Consider the following 15,369-nt stretch of genomic DNA (forward strand, 5'->3'; position numbering starts at 1 on the left):
AGTTTTTTTTTAAAATAGTCATTGGCGTAGAAGTTCTGTTTAAGAAAGGGGTTGAGCACCCCCTCCACTCCGCCACTGTGCAAGTTTTTGAACATTCTTATCGCTTGTTTTATGCCCCTTAATTAACAGGCATTATCCCTCAAACATGAAAAAAATCTAAGCATTCGTTTATAAGTTATAATGAGAATTCGAGAAAAAAAAATTATATTCAACACCCTGTATCTCGGAAACGAAGCCTTCTACGACATATGTTTACAGGAACTTTTCTTTTTAAAAACATGTGTTCTATCTCCTGTTAAAGTTTGTCTACAAAAAACTGACTCACCCTGTATAGTTAGCAGATTATATAAATATTTCACCAGTCTCCCCTAACAATTCTGACTCCGCCCCCCATATCATTTGTATGCTTTATGCCATCGATATAAGGGAATAAAAAAACGCCATAAGAAGTGCGCAAAGCCTGCGGCTCTAAGATTGTCTTGACTATTACTTTATTGTCTCTGTCTTGCATTAGAAATTTGGGAACAACGTACTTCTATGATACGTACATACGGGAGATACAATACTAAACAATAATTACACAGGTCAACATTTTATCTAGGCTTGTGCACGGGAATCGAAGATGGTATCCAAGGGTTTTTGGGGTCGCTGATTAAGATGAGCGGGTCGGTTAGGCCCCATCACGTCAAGTTCAAGGTCATTTGAAGGTCAAACGGTCAAAAAACCTTCCAAAAAAAACTACCATCCGAAAAATCTGAAAAAATTCATACGTATGTTTTCGAGGACCCTGAATCTGAATCTGAGGTCAGTCGACCTCATTTCAAGGTCATTTGAAAGTCAAATGGTCAAAAACCTTCAAAAAATCTGAAAAAATTCATGGACATGCTTTTGAGGTCGCTGAATCCGAATCCGGTGTTTATTTTTACTTTGCATGCATCCTCGAGATCATTCAAGGTCAACTCAAGGTCATTTGAGGGTTTTTTACGTGGATTCTACAGTCATTTTCCCAAGAATCTTTTCTGGTATAAATCTCATCAATGCATAACATGGTAACAATTTCAATCTGCAAAATGCACAATTGTGCCACAGAACTAGAACACCTGCCTTGAGATGACCTTGAATGACCTCGAGGATGCATGCGAATTAAAAATAAACACCGGATTCGGATTCAGCGACCTCAAAAACATGTCCATGAATTTTTTCAAATTTTTAGAAGGTTTTTTGACCGTTTGACCTTCAAATCTCTTTGAACTTGACGTAAAAACTAAAACGGTATTCTAAAATAAAATGAGTGGTAATTCTTAAGCAAAATAATGAATTATTTTCAGAGGCTTATTAAATAAAGCTTATTATTAATTAATAAGGTGTTCAAACAAACCACCTGCTTGAGTTTCGCAATACCCTAATCTGTCGTAAAATTCTTGACGAACATTTGACAAAATTTCAGGAGTAACAGATCCCAAAATATTTCTAATTTTAAGCCGTAATTCGTCCAAATTTGTGGCTCTTTCGTGTCGATGTTTGCAGAGAAGTTGCGTTAAATGATCCCATAGAAAGAAGTCGCAGGGTGTCAGATCTGGAGATCGAGGAGGCCAAGGTATGATACCTCTTGCGGAAATAAGCCTTTCAGGAAAAGTTTGTTCCTAATAATCTTGAACTGGCATTACGTTGTGTGCAGAACATCCGTCTTGCTGAAACTAACTTTCCTCAAAATTTACATCCACGTTTCGTACAGCTGGCACAACACTATTTTGTAATAAATGCAAGTATCTCTCAGCATATAAGTTACCATCAATAAAAAAGGGACCCACAATATTATCGCCTAAAATGCCAGCCCAAACATTTACCTTTTGAGGGTACTGCGTTCTTAATGGTATACTTAAATGCTCGTTTTCCCGGGACCAATATTGGACTACTGAAGGATTATGACGGCCAAGTAGGGAAAAAGATGATTCGTCTGTAAATAAAATCTGCCTAGCAAATTCATTATTTTCATTTATTTTTTCTCTAACAAATTCACTAAACTCAGTACGCCTTACTTGATCACCAGGAATAATTTCTTGAGAAGTTTGCATTTTATAGGCTTTGTAACTATTCTTTTTTAAGATACGACGAACTGTACGACTTGGAATGTCAAGTTCTTTGGAAATTGGGAGGAAGAACACGGCTCACTTATTTCCACAAAAGCACAGACTTTAACCCCTTTTTCTCTCCTTGCTTCAGAAATTTGACGAGGTTCCCGATTGCTACATTTCATACACAGATTAACACATCCACACTCCTCAAACTTATGAGAAATATTCAAAACAGTTCTAACAGTGGGGACTGGTTCGTCGGGGTATGAAAACATAAATCGACCAACAACTTCCTCTGCACTTTCTGCACGACAATACCATTTAATAATATTATTTCTTTGTTCGACACTATACACCATTTTTATTTTGTAATATTCCGTCTACTTCTTACCAAAGGTTTAAGTGGAATAATAATAAAAATAAAACTAAACAAACAGCAAAGCGCTTTAGATATTTGTTCGGTTCACAAAAAATGCAACAGGGCACGTGCGCTCCCACAGTCAACCAATTACGAGAGTCCTAGTCGCAACTCGATGATATATGTCATGTCCGACCCCTTCCACTCGAAATTGATATTGGAGATGCGTGTAATTTACTTAGTCTATGCAAAAGAATTACCTGGCCAGACCGGTATTTTATTATGAACATTATTGCCACAGAGATACATAAAATGTCGTTATAATTTTTAAAATTCAATTTTAAGTGACAGAAACTTTGTAGGTTGCACTTTCGTTTCCTAATTTACTAGTTTTTAAGGACATTGTGCAAATGTTTTAATCGGCAAAAAAGAGAAACAGAACATTTACTCAAATTTTGGTTTCAGCCAAAATATATTTTCCGACAAAACGTTTGAAAAAAATTTGAGAAAAAATTATCCTGATTATATGCCCCATTGGAGAAACTGAAAGGAATCTACATTTTTAAATGCTTCAACGGCAGATTATACATGACAAACTAACAGGAAAAAAATTGCATAAACATGTCTCGAAGCATTTATATTCAAAATATAGAGTTCGAAATCAATCAAAAGATGTGGTTTATTAAGAAAAAAAACAACCTAAGGAAGCCTTATAATAGCAACTAACAATAACTTTTATTTCAAAAATAATTTTGAGTTTTAGCAATAATTAGCATGGTTTAGTATTCCATTATTATCAATATTTTTGTGATGTAGATCCCTTTAAATACATATAAGGGATGTTTCATGTCAAGCGGATCACCGACCTGGACAAAAATTACGTGGAACGATCAAGACATGTAAGGGCTCAAAATGTTTGTCTAGTAAGAGGTTTTCAAACGCAGAGTGGTACTTTTCAAAAATCCAAAATGGCGGACCCAATGGCGGCCGGAAGCTGGAGAAAACCTGAGCGTACGGCAAAAAAGGGTTGTGACAAAAAAAATTCGCAACCAATCGGGTCATTTTTTAGCTCAAATTGTAGCTGAGGGCCACCTCTCAACAGCTGGTGTGGTTGGATGAAAAAATCCAAAATGGCGGATCCAACATGGCTGTCAAAAACCGATTTGGTAACTGAATTTTAAAAAATTTACCGATTTACACCAAACTTGGTATACGGGGGTTTTTGAGGTCGCTGATTACGAGTCCGAGGAGAGATTTGCAAAATTCAAGATGGCGGATCTATGATGGCGGACGAAATTTCGGAAAATCAACCGATTTCCACCAAATCTGGTATATGGGGGGGTTTTTGGAGGTCGTTAAAAAATGACAAATCCAGTATGACGGATAAAATCTTTCGCCATATTGAATCCGCCCCCTTAAACTTTGCAAATCCACCCTAAGATACATGATGAGCGACCCCAAAAATCCCCATATACCCAATTTAGTGGTAATCGTTCGGTTTTCCGAAATGTTGTGCGCCATCATGGATCCGCCATCTTGAATTTTGCAAATCTGACCTCGGATTCGTAATCAGCACCTCAAAAACTCCCATATACCAAGTTTGATGTAAATCGGTTGATTTTCAAGAATTCAGTCATCAAATTGGTTTTTTGACCGCCATTTTGGATTTTTTCATCTAACCACACCAGCTTTTTAGAGGTGTTCTTCAGCTACAATTTGAGCTAAAAAATGACCCGATTGGTTACGATTTTTTTTTTCACAACTCTCTTTTGCCATACACTCAGGTTTATGAACAAATAAATAGATAACAAAGAAAATGTTAACATTAAATTCCATATTTTACCCATTAATACCTAAATTAAGTTCGGGGATTTCTAGATACTTACCAGGCCGACTGTTCATAGAAGTTTCTTCAGTTGGTTTTACTACCACCAGGGACGTTACGTCTGTCACAAAAGAATATTTAAGGCCCAATTTTAGGGCTCTCTTGGTTAACTTTTTAGGACTTGCTGATGTATCCCTCTCCTCCAACAACTGTTTCACGGTGAGGTAGGCCCAAAGCCTTTCTAAGGAAGTTATGGGTCTTTCCTTGGCCGATCCTATTGTTATTGGACCACATGTGCCCCAACAACTGATGGTAATCAGAAATGTTTCTTCTAAAAAACAATGCTGACATTAGAGCATAAAGCACGCTGAAAATACTCTATTTTGTTCTATGCAGGTTTTGAAACAGAAAAGAAATGAGTTTTATGAAACTGGAACATCATAGAATCATACAATTTTTACCGAAGAAACATAATAATCCTAAAAATAGTCACAAACAAACGATTGCAGAATATGAGAATGAAGTTCTATGTGAACTACGCTCCGTACAACATTAAATTACACTCCCAATATGTAGTAAACAGCTAAGATTGTTCGTTAGAAGAACCACCAGACATATACCGGTTTCAATTTAGTAGTTCTCAGCAGTATGTCATATGTGAGACGACTAGATCAACACGTTTTGAGTGTGGATGAGATATAATCTACAAAGTATATCTCATATATTAGATATATGTTTTACTTTCTTTTTAAGGACANCCGCCACTGTGCAAGTTTTTGAACATTCTTATCGCTTGTTTTATGCCCCTTAATTAACAGGCATTATCCCTCAAACATGAAAAAAATCTAAGCATTCGTTTATAAGTTATAATGAGAATTCGAGAAAAAAAAATTATATTCAACACCCTGTATCTCGGAAACGAAGCCTTCTACGACATATGTTTACAGGAACTTTTCTTTTAAAAAACATGTGTTCTATCTCCTGTTAAAGTTTGTCTACAAAAAACTGACTCACCCTGTATAGTTAGCAGATTATATAAATATTTCACCAGTCTCCCCTAACAATTCTGACTCCGCCCCCCATATCATTTGTATGCTTTATGCCATCGATATAAGGGAATAAAAAAACGCCATAAGAAGTGCGCAAAGCCTGCGGCTCTAAGATTGTCTTGACTATTACTTTATTGTCTCTGTCTTGCATTAGAAATTTGGGAACAACGTACTTCTATGATACGTACATACGGGAGATACAATACTAAACAATAATTACACAGATCAACATTTTATCTAGGCTTGTGCATGGGAATCGAAGATGGTATCCAAGGGTTTTTGGGGTCGCTGATTAAGATGAGCGGGTCGGTTAGGCTCCATCACGTCAAGTTCAAGGTCATTTGAAGGTCAAACGGTCAAAAAACCTTCCAAAAAAAACTACCATCCGAAAAATCTGAAAAAATTCATACGTATGTTTTCGAGGACCCTGAATCTGAACCTGAGGTCAGTCGACCTCATTTCAAGGTCATTTGAAAGTCAAATGGTCAAAAACCTTCAAAAAATCTGAAAAAATTCATGGACATGCTTTTGAGGTCGCTGAATCCGAATCCGGTGTTTATTTTTACTTTGCATGCATCCTCGAGATCATTCAAGGTCAACTCAAGGTCATTTGAGGGTTTTTTACGTGGATTCTACAGTCATTTTCCCAAGAATCTTTTCTGGTATAAATCTCATTAATGCATAACATGGTAACAATCTCAATCTGCAAAATGCACAATTGTGCCACAGAACTAGAAGAACCACCAGACATATACCGGTTTCAATTTAGTAGTTCTCAGCAGTATGTCATATGTGAGACGACTAGATCAACACGTTTTGAGTGTGGATGAGATATAATCTACAAAGTATATCTCATATATTAGATATATGTTTTACTTTCTTTTTAAGGACATTGTCAGTTTTTTTTTTTATAAATCATGTACATACCCACGTATCTTCCGGCAACTACCAACTCGGAGCCCCTGAAGTAAATGGGGAATTGAGTTTTCGTGACTTCCGCCACTTCCGAGTCATATTTGAAGTTGATGTCGTACAAAAGCGGGGAAGAAATCTGCTTGTAAAAATCCTGCAGCTGCAAAGAGGCATCGTTGGCTTCATATATGTGCCTTGAAAATCCCAAATTTTTTAAAGATAACTTTCTCAGGAAGTCTTCATCTGTGCCATCTCCAAAAGACAGAGAAAAAATAGGCACCTTGTCTTTCGCGTTCAGGTGAGTCACCTAAAAATAAAAATTACACATACGACATTTGACGTTTATGGATTAAGGACACAACTAGTAGAACTATTAGAATCATTAAAACGTAGTAACTTACTAGTTCAATGATTTGGTTTGTCGATTCAATACCGACGTTCGGTTGTCCATCGGTTAGAAATACTATAATGGGCTGAAGTTTGCGATCCTTAACCTTGTCTTTCTGTTGTCCCATTTTTACTAAATACAAAGCCGTTTCTAAGCCACCAATCATGAAGGTAAATCCATTAATCTTAATGTTCTGAACGATTTCTTTTGCGTTTTTTATAATGTCATCGCTAGCGAGGTGTGGATCCGCCAGTATACACCGCTACAAACAACAGTAAATTATAGGCTAAAACATTAAGGTAATAAATAATTTGATCAAATAATTCATTGATATTTCCAGGTTTTCCATTTTTCAATCATCGATGTTTTCTAAAATTTTAACAAATAATGGTTACTTCAAAAATTATATAGTGGCCGCCATAAAGTTTTTGCCAGTGCTGATTTTTTCCGAATAAAGCCCAACTGAAATAAAGACTTGTTTTCTTATTAGTATGTTAATAAGTATTGAATAGTGCTGTACTTTGCCCATTTAAGCTGTTCTGCATATCTTATACATTACAAAATAGTGAGTAGGAATTAATTAATATATAAATACTATTTTGGAGTAGATCACAAACCTTGTATACAGATGAACTTTTTACCCGAATTTTTTTGGCACCTCTTCTTAGGCTATAACTATATACAGGGTGATTCAGGAGGAAATGTCAATATATTAGCGACGTATTCAGGGATCCAAAATAAACATAAAAGTTTCTATAAACATGGTTCTTACTATCAGCCGTTACATAACAGGGATAAACAATATTCAATTTAAAATGTTTATTAAATTATTTATAACGGTAGGATAGGTTCCATAGTCTTCAAAAATGCCACCTTTCCACCGTTATTTCGCAAAAGCACCCCGTCAGGTATTAACGAACATGAAAATACTCACACTACGGCAGAATATAATTTTCAACATAAAATCACCATTAATGTGTGGTATGGTATGTTAAATCATCAATTAATCGGTCCATTCATATTTGATGGTCATCTTACAGGATAAGTATATTTAAATCTACATAATTATTTGCAAAATCTATTAGAAGATGTTCCACTTAATGTACTACAGAACATGTACACTCGACGCAAGATAAAGGTTTCCGATCTGAATCGTATTTTGTTTGAAATATGACTACTTAACCGCTTGTCTATATGGGGCATTCCCATTAAACTCGTGTGGCAATATTTTACCGTCACATCTGACATTTAACGAGTTTTGTACAAAAATGCTTTCCTGGTGGATTGGCATTTTTAAAATGGGACGAATCGGCAAACTCTTATAGCAGACCCCGTATGCATTTTTTATTATCTTGTTTCTATTAAGTATTAAAAAGAGTAGATGGCATTACTACATAACCTCAAATATGACGTAAAATAGTGTTTTTTGCACTTTTAGGTTAGGATATCTCAAAAACCTGACGTGATAGAGCAATTCTGCGGCCAGATTTGGATTCAGCGCACCAAAATCCTTTGGGAATGCATATAAGTGTGTCTGCTTCTAGCGCGTCAGTCGAAGCGTTAAATACAGCATACAGTGTTGCCATATTTTCTTTCAACGGATCAGATGTTTATTCAAATTTGTCAAAACGTTATATATTCATTCCATTATCTCAATAATTACATTGTAAGTGCATATTTTTATTGTTTTAAAATGTTTGGTGATATTTAATTCTTTAATTACAATTTTATTTTCCCGATCCTAACCATTTTTAAGAGCAAAACGTTTGATTACAGTTTTTTCCCAACTCGCATAAGAGCCTGTGTATAAGAGCATAATTTTTAATATTATTTTTCAATAAAACTATATTGGCAACGACTGATATTTCTACAAGAGGCAGTTTGCATATTTATTAACAGATCTCAATGATTTTGAAAACTTTATACCATTTTATTTTTCGGTATCGAACCTCCTTAAATATAGTTCAATAAAGATTGAAATGGGTCTCTTGAAAAATACAACTATATATTTGAAACATTCTTTTTTTATTAATAATTTCGAGTTTTTAATAGAGTGTTAATATTTTTTTATAAGTACCATTTTGGTTTTGACAACCCATTCGTCTAAAGGTGAATATCAACCATCTGAAGTGATATGACATCATTTCATTTTAATTACATTTATTTTATTTTAATGGGAAGAAATTTGTTATTCTGTATATTTTTGCATGAGGTATTAGTTCTTACTGGTATCAAAATATTTATTTACTGCAGTGTTGCGTTTTATTAAGTTTAATTTTACAGTAAAATTTAAAGCGTCTAAGTGAAATATTTTGTATCGTGTAAATTAACCTTATAAAGTTATTTATTTCAGTGTTTATTGATGGTATGGTGTGTTTGTGTGTCTTCATTGTTAAATTTCAGTGATATTATGAAAAAACAAGTAGGTATACGTTTCAAGAAAGTTGACATTTGACGATATGAAATAAGTATCACCTTTGAAGTGACTCATATGCGAAATGTTGAGTTGATCTGCAGGACAGTACAAAGCAGTAGCTGGTACTTACCTTTAAAGAAACAAAAGGATTCTTGAAATTCTTTATTTCATCCTGAGACACAGTGGCTGATTTTTTCGAGTCAACATCCCACACGTTAATATTATCGTTAAATTCGATAATACTCAGCATGTCTTCTTTCTGTAAATCGCTCAAGATATTCATCATAGCGTCTTTCAACTGTTCAATTTTCCTTCCCCCCATACTCCCGCTGGTGTCCAACACAAAAACAACATGCTTCGGTAACGGATTTAAGTCATTCGGGGCGAAGAAATGAACGAAATACCCATCCTGTAGCAGAATCTAAAAAGAAACAGTGAATTTTTTGTTTACACTGCATATTTCGATCATACTTCTCCGTTGAGGGGTTCCCTTTCTACGTCGTACTGTACAACGAACTGGCCTGACAAGCCATCGTTTGTTTTATTCCCCAAAAAGTGAGTCATTTTTCTTTGCCTTGTGGTGCTAGGGTGGAACTTGACGGCGGCAGTTTTTGAATTTATTATTTTAATATCAGATAGAGGATCAAGAATTTGGACGAACTCCGACGTAGACATGTCGTTCCCTGATCTCAGAGGTGGCGTTTTTACAAATTTGAGAGGTCGACTCTCCTTAATGCGAACCTACGAAATTCGGTAGGTAGTGATTATACAAAACTAAAAGATAATTTGAAGTATTTAGTCTGTTACCTCGATACTCAAGTCTTCTACGATCTGCCCTGGGCAAATATTCAGCACTAGTTCGTATTGGTCGTGGACTCGCTGAAGCACCTCTTCGTAGGTTAAAGTAAATATGGCCACCGAGTTAGGCTCTAGATTTACAGACACTGTAAATTCTTTGGAGTCTCGGGTTGTTGCCTCGACAAGACCCGCACTTTGCCCAAGGGCCATCGCCTATGATAAATTTTAAAAAAGTTAAAGAAACAAAGCGTTTAAAATGAGTGATATTACAATATAGTGTACCCTTTTATATGAAGCAAAAGGGATTTGTATCGAATATATAGGTGATGAGAACAGCCGAGGCGCATATTAAATTTTTGTGCTAAAGTTTATAATTTTTGTATCTTTATTTGTTTCGGTCTACAGGGTGTTAGGGAAATGACTCTCGTAACTTTATCAGGCGATTCAGTATGTCATGCCAAGCAAAAAAGTTTATTACAACATAGGTCCTAAAACCAACCGTTTTCCAGAAAATAAATAATACTTTCAATTTATCAGCGGTAAATCTGCCTCAAATAGCAAATCTGCGTTTAAAACATTAATGATTTGCATCTAAGTTATCATTATTTTATTGTTTAGTTTTAAAATTACACTTTACATCCAACTACAACGAACATTTGTTAAATAAAAATAAATAATATTGTAGGGCCTGAGACATGGCAATGCCGCATAGGTAGGTACACCAGTGCGACCGTACTTATGATTTATTTGCGAATCAATCAACACGCCCGCGCTGTCAAAAATCTACTTTACAGTTATTTCTTAATTTACATGTCGGTCTGTTGTGTTGTTGTGACAAGCTAAGTAAAATGTATTCTGTGCGTGAATATCACGATATGCTTCTTATTAATGGAGAAGCTCGGTGTAACTCTCAACGAGCAAGACGTATTTATGAACTATGGCTTCCTGACAGACAGTTACCAGCTTGTGAAACATTTGTAGCAGTCTCCCAAAGATTACTTGAGACCGGTAGTGTTATTCCAAAAAATGACAATCGCGGCCGCCAGCGAGAAATCGAAGTGGAAACTGAAGAACAAATTTTAGAATTGGTAGCAGCAGATTCCAGTCGCAGTACTAGAAGTATTGCTCGTCAAGTCGGAGTGTCTCATTGGAGTGTACACAGAACCTTGAAAGAACAGTTGTTGTACCCATATCATGTTCAGAGAGTTCAAGCCCTTTTACCAGCTGATTTTCCTCCAAGAGAACATTTCTGTAGATGGTTCATTAACAAGAGTGAACGAGATCGCAATTTTGTTTCCTGCATTTTGTCAACAGATGAGGCTTGTTTTACGCGCAGTGGCATTTGGAATTTTCACAATGCACATAATTGGGCTGAAGAAAATCCCCATACTATTGTGCAAAGGAATAGGCAACATCAATTTTCTTTTAACGTTTGGGCCGGTTTAATAGGTAACTTCCTCATAGGGCCTTTTATTTTACCACGTAGATTAACTGGTGAAGAATATCTAGCTTTTTTGACGAACAATTTACCAGAGTTATTAGAGGAAGTGCCAATTCAAACACGTTTAAGTATGTGGTATTTACACGATGGGGTACCAGCTCACTCAAGTCGTGCAGTAGTGCAGTACCTAAACAACACTTTCACAAATAAGTGGATAGGCAGAAATGGTCCACATCGCTGGCCGGCGCGATCACCGGATCTGAATCCATTGGATTTCTTCCTTTGGGGTCATATGAAGAATATCGTGTATTCCTCCGAAATTGAAAATGAAAATAATCTTCGAGAACGAATTTTTGCAGCAGCCGATCAAATTCGTAATACGGCAGGGATTTTCCAACGAATTCGTGAAAACTGGATTCGCAGGTGTCGGAGTTGTTTAGATAGTGAAGGCAGACATTTTGAACATTTATTGAAGTGTTTAGAAATAATTAGTAATTCTTAGTTGTCTGAGCTGAAATAAAACGAAAGAACTCAAGTGAACTTAATTTTTTAAAATTTATCTGACTATGTAATGTTATCAAAACCAATTCTGAATTGTAGCAATAATTAATTTTCCGAAAATAATAAGTTATAATGGTGCGTTAGCCATAAATTTAATAGTCTAGGTTTTCAGATTACTTTTTTACAACTGATTTATTCATTCAGAACCCATGTTTAGTTCCGATGCGCTGTTGCCGAACCATACCAAATTTCATTAACACTTTGTACGTGATTTTCTGGAAAACGGTTGGTTTTAGGACCTATGTAGTAATAAACTTTTTTGCTTAGCTTGATATATTGAATCGCCCGGTAAAATTACGAGAGTCATTTCCCTAACACCCTGTATATTTAAAAATATCTACAGGGTGTTCTACAAGCTCTATGACAAATTTGACAGATGGCAGCATTTCAAACATTTTTTCTTATATGAACATAGGTCCGATTTGCTTTTGTTTAGAAGTAACAAGGATTTTAAAAAATACACTTTCATATTTCAATCAAAGTAGCCTGATAAATAAAAATGATGGTTGCTATAACAATAATTATTATTTGTGTTTAAAGTTTAGACATTAATTAACCTTTATAAACCAAATTAACAAATCAGACTATAAAAATTGTTCAAAATGTCTACGGTCGGCTCGAATGCAAGTCTCACATTGATGAACTATAGTCCGGGCGAATTAGGTCTATTTTCAAAAATGGGGCCTGCATCGAATTTTATGGGCTTAAAATTAAGTAAAAAATACACAGAATAAAAGCCTAAATTTGTGTATTTGTAGAGGTCGAGCGTCATATTGTTTATAACAAAAAAAAAATAATTTTTTTTTTTCGGTTTGTTCGCTTATATCTCCGAAAATAAGCCTCTAATCGATATGAGGTATACTTATCGATTTTGTTCCTGAGGAAATTTGCTACAAGTATAGGTTTTTGCGAAGGCTCGCAAAATTTTTTTTACATTGCAAAATTAGCGGTGAAAAAAAATGTGCAAAATTTTCAGCATTACATAAAAGAACGAATTTGACTGAAATTGGATGAAACTACAGGAAAAGATAACTCGACAAATATCCGCAATCCGTGACGTGACTAATATGTTACTATTATCATTATTCCTTATCATATCACATTATCACATCACATCACACCCACAGACCATAGATTAGGTAGATGATCATATAACTCATTCTCGTGCATTCACATTCAAGTATCAAATATTCATTCAGTTTCATACTAAACTGTGATTAGGTCACGGTTTTGGTAATATCAGTGATTAAATCACAAGTAGTGAAATATCTCCCATCACTACTTGAGAAAGCGTTCGAGGTCAAATGACCATCAGTTATAATTAAATATTGGTAATATTGACTGTTTTAATATGTAAGTTTTATAAAGTATTTGGGTATCACTATTGACAAAAATATTCAACGGGAACAACAGATAAATAATTTAATAATAGTTAAGATTCGAAAACTGATTTATAGATTCTATCAGTTTTCCCCGAGGACTAGGTCTGCCCTTGTCCAGGAATGTGGAGGCACTCTAGAGTCATTGGCCAGATGAAGAGAAGTAGAGTTGGTTTGGGTCCCAGGCCATATGGGCATCCCTGGTAACGAGAGGGCGGATCAATTAGCTCGTCTCGGGTCCAAGGGACCTGGACAGAGACCTGAACTAATCTTAGGTATCACACGAGGCAGCATTAATGGGGCCCTCAATAAATGGGTCTATCAAACTTTAGGTCAGGATTGGAGCAGAAATAGAGGATGTAGGCAGGCCCATAGTTTTATACGTGGACCTAGCAAATCCAAGACAAGATGGCTGCTGAGCCTCAGTCGAAGAGCCCTAAACCAAATGGTGGGGGTTCTGACAGGCCACTGCAGACTTAGGAGGCATTTAAGCTTAATAGGGATTGAGGAGGACCCTCTATGCCCGAAATGTGGCGAAGGGGAGGACACCCCTGCCATCTTCTGGGACAGTGTGCAGCCTTTGGGAGAATAAGACATAAAAAAATTATTCTCCCACAAGATTACTTTAAACAGATAGATCCGTGGCATTAGATCATTATACTTTCATTCCTTATGTATATTTGTATATAAAAAAGAGAAACAGTGTGTATCAAATACTATGGTAACACGCAGGATGACAAATGAAGTAGTACAAACGCCACTTTGCTATAAAACCATAGGTTTAAGATTTGCATTACATCTAGAAGTTGCCTTAAAAATTAAGAACTAAAAATTTTAAAAAGTTTTCCCTCTTCAAAAGCTGCATAAGCAACAATTATTTCCTACTTTTATATTGATTGAGTAATTTATAAATATAGAACATGGCTTGGTAACACTAACATATTTAATATTGGCTTTAATTTAAGTACCATCATAAGTAATATCATAGTACCGTAATAACATTTGTAATATTATTAAGTGTATAGTGGAGTAAATAGAAATAAATGTTCAAATGTTAAAAAAATTAATGTTATCTGACAAATATCTATTAGAAACTTTATCCGAGTCTCACAAGTCATTCATACTGTTTGTCAGAAAAATGACAGTTTAGTTCAAATTCACAAAACTTGTGATTAATGTAATGTTTTTCTTACATTTAGAGAAAAAGTTTCATGGATTTACATACAAACCTTCTTAAAGATACTCCAAGCCTCCTTCTTTTCTTTTATATAAGACTTGTAACTTTTGCCGTTGATGTCCATTACGAATTCTGTAATGAAAGCCAAGTCTGTTAGGACCACTTTGAAATTAGCATCTGCCGCCATCTTGTTGGTATTATTTACTCTCCACACCACTTTTGTCTTGGCAAAACGGTTGGTGACTTCGGTAGATATACTTGCTTCCTGGATTTTTAACCCATCTTTGGGGGACAACTGCAGAATTATTCAAAACAATTGTATTACATTGTAATTTATCGGTATTTAATTTTACCTCTTCGAAGTGGGCTTTGGTTAAAGCTGACACGGTTCCTGTGAATATTTTCCTGGTTCGTTAAATCACACAATATAAACTATAAATTATTTTACCTGACGCTGCTTCCAATCCTTCTTCGTTTAACTCTAAATACACTTTTTGCTGAACTCCATTACACATAAGGTCCTCATCTTCGATCACACCGCTGAGATAGGCGTTGAATATATCTTCTAACCCCAACTGAAATAAAAAATACTGTAATTTGCATGGCGGCACTCGCAGGTAGTGGTTCTTTGTTGGAGCGAGGAGTTTCTTGTATTTCCCGAGGAAAAAACAAGATTGTTCAGAAACTATATAGCTTTTTTTATGTTAATAATGATTTTTATTTATATGACTTTATTTATATATTTATTTATTTATTTACTTATTTAAAATACACATCCGACAGGCGATGCCCAATAACAGGATATGTTAGGTCTCGTAATAAAATATAAAAAAAAGTTAAAAGAAAGAAAAGTTAACTATGATAAAATAGAGAAAAACAATAAAAATAGTACAAACTTACAAATAACACAAATATCTTAAATCTCAATAAAAATAATTATTAGTATCTTTACGAGAATCTTTATTTTCACTGACTTACACTGATTGGCTT

General features: G+C 35.2%; 1 protein-coding gene across 2 annotated transcripts in view; it reads right to left on the reverse strand.

Moving 5' to 3' along the window:
* The window catches only part of LOC108914055 (inter-alpha-trypsin inhibitor heavy chain H3-like), a 33,112-nt gene that overhangs the window by 8,101 nt on the left and 9,642 nt on the right, over positions 1–15,369 (reverse strand). The window contains exons 3-11 of one of the 2 annotated variants that reach the window (XM_018719750.1): positions 14,828–14,954; positions 14,733–14,770; positions 14,432–14,674; positions 9,831–10,034; positions 9,495–9,764; positions 9,154–9,444; positions 6,621–6,869; positions 6,235–6,526; positions 4,320–4,589 (exon numbers count right to left, since the gene is read on the reverse strand). In XM_018719750.1, the coding sequence (XP_018575266.1) occupies positions 4,320–4,589; positions 6,235–6,526; positions 6,621–6,869; positions 9,154–9,444; positions 9,495–9,764; positions 9,831–10,034; positions 14,432–14,674; positions 14,733–14,770; positions 14,828–14,954 (1,984 nt within the window). The remainder of the gene's footprint in view (positions 1–4,319; positions 4,590–6,234; positions 6,527–6,620; positions 6,870–9,153; positions 9,445–9,494; positions 9,765–9,830; positions 10,035–14,431; positions 14,675–14,732; positions 14,771–14,827; positions 14,955–15,369) is intronic. The other variant, XM_018719751.2, reaches the window with a different exon arrangement.

This window comes from Anoplophora glabripennis, unplaced genomic scaffold, assembly GCF_000390285.2.
Source record: "Anoplophora glabripennis isolate ALB-LARVAE unplaced genomic scaffold, Agla_2.0 scaffold1018, whole genome shotgun sequence".
Taxonomy (NCBI): Eukaryota; Metazoa; Arthropoda; class Insecta; order Coleoptera; family Cerambycidae; genus Anoplophora; species Anoplophora glabripennis.